Source organism: Alosa alosa, chromosome 13, assembly GCF_017589495.1.
Source record: "Alosa alosa isolate M-15738 ecotype Scorff River chromosome 13, AALO_Geno_1.1, whole genome shotgun sequence".
Taxonomy (NCBI): Eukaryota; Metazoa; Chordata; class Actinopteri; order Clupeiformes; family Clupeidae; genus Alosa; species Alosa alosa.
In genome coordinates this window covers 12,948,184-12,959,507 of record NC_063201.1, presented here as the reverse complement: position 1 = coordinate 12,959,507, position 11,324 = coordinate 12,948,184, and the positions used below count along the sequence as shown (strand labels likewise).

Sequence of the window (11,324 nt, the reverse complement as noted above, 5' to 3'; positions counted from 1 at the left end):
CCCAATTTTACAACAAGGTGTTCAATAAATGGTAAGGTTCTAGTTAATAGAACGAATTATACCTGCTAAAATCTTTCTGATCTCTGGGTGATTCCGGTTCGTTCCACCAGGTGGCAACGCATTGCTGCAAGTGCGACAACAGTTGATACGGTGACATAGCAAGACCAGTTTGTCAAGGTTACAATTCTTCCACACTATTTGAAGCTGGCTGTAGTTTATGTAACAAGTGTAATAGTCTGTAGCGACATAGAGGGATATCCGAGTACGTCCATTCGAACCTGACACTCAACTACCGAGTGAGAACCATCGGATATTTCACGTGTTTTTGTAATATTTTTCATATTTTGGTTCAAGACATTGTCCCGCCCATTTACGCCTCAAACGTGTTGACCTCATTCCGTGCCGTCAGTGGCTACGGTGGTTTTCACGGAAGATGCTGAAGAAAAGGGATCCGCTGGTAAGTTTAGAAATTTCCGAACTTCCAGATATGAATGCTTTTGTTCAGGTTTTCTAGAGCTTTCTCGTAGCCTTCACTGCGCTGTTGTATCAGGGTAGGTTGAGGCACGTGAGTATTTATGAAATGATTTGAACGAATCATGTGTTTGGCATCAGTGGAGATATTTCAACTGTATTCTTTCAAAAAGGGCATAGTGTGTTGTCCCTCAGTGGTTCTGAATTGTCATTGATTTTTGTGTTGCTGCCTGTTATTTAATTACCGAGCTCGCTGTGACCAAGACCACCCGCACATGGTAGTTGTAACGTAAACGATAGTCACATGAAACGAATCCGTATTTTCAAATGATCGTACTTACCGCCGACATGGGCGCCCTATTCTAATGATAAAATTGATAGCTAGCTTACTAGCTAGATATTAGCTATCGTTAGCTAACTTACATGATTCACTTTACAGCAGCTGGAGGTCTGATCGTTAGCTGGCTAGATGACAGTGGATTGTCACCAAACAAGTGGTAACTTCCAGCACAGTTAGTCAACATTACTACGTTAACCAGCGCTACTCCATATTACATCTCAGCTAACACTGAATAAATTGGATTAATGTATCTGGTATGGTCCTGTAGACACACTCTCGTACCACGTCCTTCGTTGGGTAACTGGGTTAAGTTACTGGGTAACGCTAGCTTAAGTTAGATTAACATTACTTTCATATGTTGCTCACTTGAACAATTACACATTCCCCGAGGCTTTCACATACAAGCCAGCTGTAAGTTGACGCACGTAACTAATATAAATAATGTTAATACTAAATAAACTAAACTAAACTCTTTGATCAAGGGCTGGGCAACTTTGTTCGAGGTCCTTTAAATTAGAGTAAGATGCTTTGTCTTAACTTCAGTCTCAGTCTATGCCAGTACAGTTCCATGTACTGACTCCTGTCATTGCATTGAAGTGTCTGGCCTCATTAGTGTATGGATTATGCGTTGATGCGTTCATCACAATAGGCAATCGCATGGCTGCCACACATGTCCTTGTCTATTTACTGAATAGAAAGTCAGGCCTACAAACTATGTCACATTAAATGTAGTTCAGTCAAAATTGATTTCTAGTTTAGTCATGTGATTTGAAAGGCTGTCATTTTGAACTCTGCATTGTGTCCTTTAAAAAAAAGACTCAAGGTATGAAACCCTAGGGCCTATATGCTACAAGGTTGTGGGAGGAGTTTCATGGGGTTTGCTTGATACTTGTCCTCTCACAAGCCATGCACAACATGTTGCAGAGTTGAACTCATCCTTTTGAGCTAAACATAGGGCTTACACAGCATAGCAATCAGCTCTAAATTTGGTTATATTCTCTGATGTAGATCCTCCCCCAATTGGGAGAGATGGTAATGGACTGCCTATAACAAGGCTATGCACTTTTTACGCAGGAGATTCGTGTCTCCGAGTTGCTCACATACTGTAGAAAGTCCGGACAACATAAAGCACAAGATGGTAAGGTGTAAGCCCGGCTCCTCAACCTATCATACAGGCTAATCTGTCTTGTAGCAGTATTTAAATGTGTGACTAATTGTTTGTTTCAGTTGAAAAATGACAAGTTCTAATGCGGTGAGTAGGCTACTGCATAAAGGTTGTGTGTAACCATGTTGGTACTATTTTGTGTCTTTTGAGTATAGGAGCATTTATTGGCGACTGTTAAAAATGGCTGTTGAGTGTTTGTAGACTGGCCATAAATGTGTATGCTCTTAACAAGAGAAGTAGCTTAGGCTAGCTACGTGGTGCTGAGAATAGGAGGACTGTTTTTGCTACTGCCAGGCTTTCTTTGCGAGAGGGTGCGATGTGTGGCTAGCAGACGCTGCAAGCCTGGCTGACATCTCTGATTACTGCCTCCACTTGTTCTCTCTCACTGTCACTCTCTCTCTCTGTCTCTCTCTCTTGCTGTCTCGCCCTCATTCTTGTTCTACTCTTCTCTCAGCAATTCCCAGGAGGGAATCTAGGCCTATGTCTCGATCCATCCTTTTTACACCCTTTCCATCTTTCTGCTTCTGCATCTGTCCATCTTTCTGCTTGTTCTTTTTCATCTTCATTTGTCCATCCATCACTTTTTGACTCCTCTCTCATTTCCCTTTTTTGTCATGTTGTTCTTTGTAGGCTATCTCTCACTCACACACATACACACATTGCACACCAGCATCCTCCTTCCTCCACTCCATCGTCCACCCTTAGCGCTCTCTCTCTCTCTCTCTCTCATCTGTCTCGATCCACCTTTTTTCTCTGTCTAGTGTGCTTGTGGACTGACATCTCACTGCTATCTGTCAGAAATGTTTCTCTGCCCTGCACTGAGTTGAAATTCCAGAGATTTTCTATAAACCAGATTCAACCCCATCCACCAAAGCTGCAGTTTCCACCTATTTGGAGTCCATTTAAAGTGCCCTTTACCTCACCTACCAAGATCTTAATGGCATTTTCCACAAAATAAATGGCCACAATGGCTTCAGAGACGTGCCTAGAATCACTGTGCATAGCACACTGTTTATTTCCTAAGGCCGTGAAGAAATGATGGAGGATAGGAGCCTGACTTTGTTGAAGAAATATTTCATGGTTCAGACTTTGCTTAATGTTCCAAAGTGTTTTAAAACAAAAAAAAATCAAGCAATGAAAATGTTATTCATCTGTAGTATTAAATATGTGAAGATTATTCTGCAATTCCTTGAATACCATTCTTAGTAACCTTTTGGATATAAAGTCCTCATTGATATTATCAGGGACTGGGTCCAACGTAAGATTTTCCTCTGGCCAGTGCATCTGATTTGTACTACCCCCCTGTATTTCTACTGTCTCTGAACAGTCACTTTTTATATTATTACATTGTACTGAACCCCCTTTTTCTGTTAGTAGCCTGAGCTTCAACCAGTTAGCATCAGGTGAACTGAAATGACTTGTTGTGGTGATGGGCAGAAAAACTGACACTGCCCCAAATAGGTCAGTAGGTAGGTCGGGCCAACTTGCCCGGCATACTCTTTTGGTTGCCTTGGGCCAGTTCTTATGTTGAACCCTTATGGATACCCTTGTGCTTATGGATAATTCTGGTCACTCTTGTCACTTTTAAGCTCATATCACCTAAAGTGTTTTAGTTGTTTTTTCAACTATTGTTGGAGGAATTATTGCCACCTGAGGTTTTCTCTGCATTGTAGCTTGAATGTTACTCCTCTTTTTGTAAGTCGCTCCGGATAAAATCCTCTACTAAATTAATATATAAATGCATTCATCTCTGAGCTTTTTTTTAACCAAATGTGAGTATGTCATTTCTAAAATCCTTTTTCAGGCATAGGCTAGTCTTTTGGCTTCTTCTTGGTAGCCCCTGCCTCAGTTATTCTATGATCTGTCAGTTGTCAGTTACTCACCCAGAGTAATGAGTTATTCTCACCATAGCGCATAGAACAGCATACTGGCTGACAAATTAGTGTGAATCTGAGTGTAAATTGAAGTCATACCTCTGCTGTCTCAGCTGTTAACGGTCTCCAACTCTTCACATTTTCAATCACTGATCTATAAAGAACAGTGTTTTCAATCTGTAACACATCTTTTTCCCCCTCTGCTCTGTGTGTCTTTGGAGGCAGCACTCAAAGTGAGAAGCATTGCCAGTGCAGTCCTCTAAAATGTACTTTTTTTTTCATCTACATGTATATTTATTTACACACCAAGATTGAATAGTGGAACATTTTCTCGATGGACAGGTCCATCGACCAACAGTAGAAACTTGTCGTCAACAATAGCCTGGCACAGGCCTGAGGCCTAGCCTAATAGCATATATATCGTCATGAAATAGCAACATCATGATGAAGTCTAATAGCTGTTATATTCACAAAATTACACATTGAATAACCAGAATGGAAAGTGGTACAGCAACAACAGTTGTACTTAACATGACTCCATGTCATCAAAATTACAGTTTCATGGAGAGTATTTCAGGTTTGAAAAACGTGTGTGTGTGTGTGTGTGTGTTTGGTTACTGACTGTATTTGGTTACTGACTGTATTGTGATTGCCAGCTTTGCCATACCTCAGGACTGTCTTGTCTCCAACCTGGTCGCCTTCATGGAGAGACATTCACCCTTTGACTGTCACTTGAGCAAGACAGCATGCAAAACAAAAGCAATTTTGTAACCAGAATCACACGTCAAGTGACGCTATCTGTGAAACCTCAGTTTTTTTTAAACTTTTGCTCAATCGAGTGACACGAGTGTGAGCAGACCTTCTTCCTCTACCCTCTTCTTGGAAGAGCCATTGATGTTTGCAATGTTTTGGCTACAACTGTGTGTAGTACTCATCTGGCTCTAGTGCTTGGTGCCTCAGAAGATGGATGCAGCTGAACAGGAAATTTTAAGATAAGGCCGCAGCTAGCCAAAATTGCATAGGTGAGGTCTCCAAAGCACAGGTGCAGCGACAGCGGGAGTTTACCAGCTTTAACAGCTCTCAGCTGAGACTCCCAGGATTACCGCACCTCAGCTGTAGATGCGCTTTATAGGTGCACCGATGGTGAAATTCTGTGCCGATACCGATGTTAAAAACAATATTTTGTCTGATGATCAATGCAGATACCAATATTTGTTTAGAAAAACGGTTGCACTCCAAAATCGCTTCTTTTTTGCTAATTTATTTTCACATAGCAGCAGGGGTAGCAAATGTTTCGGCCTTGAGGCCTTCGTCAGTGTATATAATCCCTAACCACTTCTAGTCTTAAATAGGCAAGTTGCCTCAATTGATGACACCTGTAGGCTGTAGCGGCATGGAATCAATGAGCGCTCCGACACATCGGGCCTCACCGTCCGTTCATCAGTCCGCGATTATTTATCGAGACCCCTAATCTGGTGTCTCCAAAGTTCACAACACAACTTTGAGACACCAAAATTGGCCAGCCGGGCCACACACAAATAATAATAATAATAATGTTATTTAAAATGACAAAATAATTTTGTTGTCCGAATTGATGATCACGGATCATGCACCCACAAAGAACAAACGGGAGAGCAAGGTGTTTGCAAGAAAAAAAAAGGACTTTTATTATTTAAAAAATTGATGCAACATGCCAGATGAGCATCAGCCACTGCCATCTGTAATTGCCAAACCAGTGCCCGTCAACAAGGTGGGTATCGGCTGATGGCGATATTTCAGTGCAACCCTACCAGTGTTTTTAGCCTCTATGACCATGCACCTCAGTCACATCAGTCAGTGCTGCCCCAGCTGTTATCTGACAGTTGAATTACCTATTTTGAATCCATTGTGTGTCTGTCTGTTAGTCTGTCTGTCAGTCTATCTGTGTGTGCTATGTGCAAGGGAGAGTGCATTCTTAATAATGCCCCATATTCCACTGTGTTACCTCTAAAGCTGATAGAGGAGTGCTGTCTGTCTAATTACTGTTTCAAATATTTACTTCCCGATGCCCGTGACCCACCACCCAGAACTCCAGAGAAACTGGAAGTTTCCGCAAAGAGTGATAGAGAGAACACAACACTGTTGGTGTGTGGCCGGAGTCCAAAACAGTCCCCCAGGAATGCGGCACTAGTGCTCAGTCCAAGACAAGTGGCAGTCTCCTCGGCCAGTCTGTCCTTTTTAGGGGACCTTGTGAGCGATAAGCTACTTAAATAGCCTGGACGCACTGGAGACTGGTAGAGGAGAGGTAAGAGAAGAGGAGGGAGGGAGGGAAGGTGCCTTGAGGGAAACTCCAACTTCCTTAAGGAAGTGGAATACTCCTCTGTGCCAGGCTTATGCAAAATTCAGAATTGAATTGAGAATGACTCCTAAATTCCAATTCAATTCTTGAATTTGAATTAAGGCCAAAAACAGGATCTAGAATTACAATTCAAGGAAATTCATATATGTAATTTAAGGGTAGTGTTTAACAATATATAGATATGATTGCATCAATCACACAACTTATAACTTATAGTAACCAATTACATTTCTAAAGTTACTGTCCCAACACTGAATGTATGTGAGATTCAACACATTATTGCTGTTGTGTCACTGTGGAATTGCTTTGAATTGCGATGAATTTAATTCCACCTTCCATGTCCATGTCCAATTCAACTTCCTGTGGGGCGGTGCCAATTCAATTCAAATTCCAATTCATGAATTGAATGGAGGCCCATTCTCAAATTCTGAATTTTGCACAAGCCTGCTTTGTGCACTTTTACACGTGTCGGAGACGCAATTCGCGTCACGCGCGGCTCGCACGGAACACAGGCGCAGGACTAGATGTGGGCCTTTAGTGTTCTGCAGTTGCAGAGTGCCATTCTTCTGCTCCCTGATACACCTGCTGGCTGTTTGGCCATCTGAAGTCCTCACCCTGTGTTGTAATAGTGGCCAGGCAGGGGAGATCTCTGAAGGAGAGAGACAGACATCACTGGATTGGTCAGTGTGTGCCAGACTGAAGAGTGCATGGTTGAATGAAAGAGGGAGGCACCACAAAGGCGCTTCACTCCTAAAAGATGGGATTGTATGAGATGACTTGGTGTGTGTGTGTGTTGAGAAGGGGGATTATGTATGAGAACCCTGAGAGTTGATGACTGGAAAACATAATTGGCAGAGAAGATATCTGGAAGAGCAGCTGTTGGAGCATCACTCCTATAGTGTTATGCCTCTCAAGTCTTGACTTCAGGAGACTGCTTATTCAAAAGATATCCTCAGTGTCATCTGTCTAACACGTTTTATTTTGTAATGTTTTGTTCTCGCTTTTAATGAGGGGCTTTGTGTCAAGATATAACCTCTGGAAAAACATGCTATTTTTCTCTCAGGTATAGATTGTGCTCTTTAAAAAAAAAAAAACAAAATCCTCGCTCAGTCTGAGCTTTTTAATTTGGCTTTGCGCGACAGCTGCAGCCCCACTTCTGTTTGGTTGGAAACACTTCTTCAGTGGCCAGTTAGTAGAAGGCCTTTGAGTTTCTTGCTTAGTTTAGATGTCAACGAGACCTTCCTTTTGCAGCTCTAAAGGCTTGTGTGGAGGACATTGTCCTTTCTTTTCCTTTGTCGGGCTCCTCCTCGCTCCTCCTCAGAGCGATAAAAGGAGGTGGGTAGAACGAAACAGGGGGTGGGGTAGATAGGGTAAAGGGTGGTAGATAGGGTAAGGGGAAATGTCTGTCACTGTGGGGAAAGAGCTGTCACTTCTCTTTGTTCAGTGTTAATGGAGGTTAGTCACTCACCTTTGCTCTTAGTTGAGGCCCTGAGGGCTAGGCTAGCTGTTTCCTCGACCCAATGTTGCACATGTCGTACTGTTACACCGGTGTGACGGGAATAATGGAATTGAAAATTAAACATTCTAAAGAATATCAGGGTTCATTGAATTGAACATGGAATTTTAGAATCTTACATGGTTGCAGAACAGAATCTTTAGTTAGAATGTTCATGGAGTGTGAATTCTCGGCGGGAGGGTGGGGGGCTGCTGCGGCTGTGGCTATGGCTGTGTGCACCACTCGCAGTGGCCTTGGACCTTAGCCGGGCCCACACGAGAGCCACACATTCAGGTCAGCCTCACACACACACAGTCGTCCTTCATCAGGCCCCGGGCCCACATGACGGGCAGTAGTTGAGGTCAGAGCGTTGAACTTCACTTTGTTTCCACCATTAAAGCCTCTATACTGCTTAGGTGTGGTGCTGTGCACTGTAGAGTGCATTTGCACTGCAGAAATGGCGCTCCAAATATAAGGCAAAATAATACAAATCTAAACATAGGCCAACTTGTACTTGAAACAAGCTAATTTGGCTGCCAGTGCGTTAAGCAAATTTGTCTTCTTAAAATAAGACAGGCTGCCCATTAAATTAAGTCAAAATGATCTTACTTAGAAAGTGTTGGATAAGTCTCTCTATACTACTACAAACCAGCTAGATTTTTTATTTTATAAGATTACACTTGGTTGTGGAGAGGAGTGTTTATCTTTTTTGTCTTATCTGCAGGTTGATAGGCCTTCTTGCTGATTGCCCATAGGCAGTAGCCTACTTATATGTCAGCCACTGTTAATGTTCACACAAGGTCATTCCAGGTAGCTTTTACCCTCTTGTGGAATCTCTGCTGCTTGTGTTGTCTTGTTATCGAATTACTGGCTGTACCGAGATACAGAGTTTCTGGGAATATTTTGGACAGTCCAAAGAAGAATGGGGAAAGAAAACTGTAGTTTATCGGTAGGACTAAATCATGTCTGTATACAGTAAAGAAAACCTTGCTCTTATCCTTGAAATGTAATCTAATTTGGCCTTCTGTGACTTGATTTCCACTTCACTCGCTGTAGGAGTGGGCAACGCTGCTCTTTTACATAAGTGGATGAACAATTTTATCTGACTTAGTGGGTCATATAGCAGGCGTGCAGGCTGTGTGTTGTAGGTATGTGTGTGTGCGTGTGTGCGTGTGTGTGTGTGTGTGTGTGTGACCTCTTGCCACTGTGTGTTCATGTTTAAAGTTGGGTGATTTGAATTGCACTGTAAGCATGACCATGCCATCTTGCGATTTGTCCACATTGAGAGAATGAGATTACGTTAGCCTGCCCTGGTCTTGTGTCCAATAGTCCAGACTAAACGACCACTATACACGAGCTCGACTGCTTCATTCATCAACTCTCTACTTTGTGGGGTAAAGGCAGGTTCGTCTGATCCTGGCATAAGCTCCTGCCACTCTTCATTAGAGAGAATCCTCTCAGTTGAAGGCTCACCACCTCACCTCTTATGCAACAAACGCGCCTGTCTTCTCTTAGCCTTGGTCTTCAGAGAAAGACGAGGAATGAAAGAGAGAAAGCAGAGAAGGCATCAGGAAAGAACAGGTACCGTAAATGGAGTAAGACGGTGATTGAGACGTACTTGACTGGAAGGTGTTGCGGTAATTTTTAGGAAGAGAATAACAGAATGAAAACAGATGCAGGTACTGTGCACCAGACTAATTTATTAGTAGCACTGGTTTGAGCCCTCTCTGCTTAGCAATGAGCTACCTCACAGCCATTCCTGCCTGTGAGTGAGTGAGTGTGTCAGTGGTTTGAGTTGATTGTATTGTAGGCCTACAGTGTCTTCAGTTGTGGTTATCTATCTCTCTTATTGATTTTCTTGGGTTTCCCATGGAGTGCTTATGTTTTTATTCAAACTAGATTTCAGTGTATCGGTTTGCCTTTATCATCAATTTGATTTGTGTGGCAGCTACTCAAAGAGAGAAATCGATTGCCTGAGCTGAAGTGATTCACTTGCTTTCGTCACAATGAGGCTTTATCAGTTCAATTATTCAGCGCTGTTTGAAAGCCCAGGAAACCCATCATGATCAGTCAGATCCCCCAAGTTTCAGAAGAGTATAGAGTGGTGAAGTCCCGCCCCTTCTACTTCCGGTCCATGGGACCTATCTTTCAAAAAATTATGAACGGGAGTTAATGGAGATAACAATTATTTTTGGTCCAGTTTGAATTGTGCCACAAATTTCACATATGATGTGTGTGAATTTAAAGATAATTTTCACGCCAAGAAAGTACTGTTGTTCGATAGACTTCAAAAGTTATGTTGGTTTTGTGCTTCCATGTGGACTACATCTCTGCCTCAAACGATGTCACGTCACCAACGTAATGAAACGATAAGAGCTGTTATGCTAGTTAACGGTTGCATCTTGCTGCCTGCTATGTCACTTAACAGTATGTAATGTACAGTCTATGGATCAATACAACTTACCTGATGTGTTTAATCCTCTGACTCATGGTATTTTCTTCAGCAAGGAAAGCCCAATTAAGACCTGTTGCTGGTATGCTTGTACAATCTAGTGTGGCTGTGAATGAGCTAACGTCACTAGCGCGACTGATGGGTTTGTAGTCGTTGGAATTACGATCTTTCACAATGTTGTAATTCAATAGTTACGAAACAAACTGCAAATGTCTTTACATGAAAAATTGTCTTTAAAATTGACAAACATCATATGGGTAATTCAAGGCACAAGTCAACCGGGACCAGAAAATAATTTCTTTTTCGCCATAGACTGCCGTTCAAATTTTTTTGAAAGATAGGTCCCATGGAGGCAAACGGAAGGGGCGGGACTTCACCACTCTATTGGTAAGGTGTGGTGGAGAAGTGGCAGTGTTGACACCTAAGAAATAGTGGACCCTGGATTGATACCTGAATGCTGATAAAAGCATCTGCTCTTTGCTTTACCACTCACGTTGCTTTTGCTTATACACTGGGGGCTGCAACAATTAATCGATAAGTTGGTAACTGTTAAATTAATCAGCAACTATTTGGTTAATGAATCAATTTGTATAATTTTTGAGGACTCTGGGGCAGAGACTTTCTAATGAGGAGACACAGCACTCAAAAAATCCTCCATAGAAATGGATAGTTTGTAACGCCAATATGGCCGTTGTCTACACATATCTTACCCCTTCCTCTGCAAAACGTCGACATGTGAATACATTGAATAAGTATATATACTCTTTTGATCCCGTGAGGGAAATTTGGTCTCTGCGTTTATCCCAATCTGTGAATTAGTGAAACACACACAGCACACAGTGAGGTGAAGCACACACTAATATCGGGCATTGAGCTGCCTGCATCAACAGCGCCGGGAGCAGGAGGGGTTAGGGGCCTTGCTCAAGGGCACTTCAGCCATGCCTACTGGTCGGGATTTTTAGCCAGGTACCGCAACCCTCCATTTTTTCAGGTCCAGGAAGATGCTAACCAGTAGGCTGTCAATGTTTGCTGGATAAGTTAACAGTTACCAAGGGAACAAATGGAATTAAGAGGAAAGAATAACGTGGATATCTATTAAGGCCTGAACAAAAATCTCTTTGGGCCTCAGCAGTGGTGTGAATGGTTAAATTATTAAAATTTCCAGGGCCAAAGCCATCCATCCTGACTG

At 42.4% G+C, this 11,324-nt stretch overlaps 1 protein-coding gene across 5 annotated transcripts in view; it reads left to right on the top strand.

The window, feature by feature from the left end:
* The first annotated feature begins 128 nt into the window (after nucleotides 1-128).
* The window catches only part of atp2c1 (ATPase secretory pathway Ca2+ transporting 1), a 51,237-nt gene continuing 40,041 nt past the window's right edge, over nucleotides 129-11,324 (top strand). Inside the window, exon 1 of one of the 5 annotated variants that reach the window (XM_048261253.1) lies at nucleotides 129-457. In XM_048261253.1, coding sequence (XP_048117210.1) covers nucleotides 434-457 — 24 coding nt within the window. In that variant the 5' untranslated portion in view covers nucleotides 129-433. Of the gene's footprint in view, nucleotides 458-546; nucleotides 566-2,044; nucleotides 2,064-9,228; nucleotides 9,321-11,324 lie in introns of those variants that run through there. The other 4 variants (XM_048261258.1, XM_048261254.1, XM_048261257.1 and 1 more) reach the window with 4 other exon arrangements.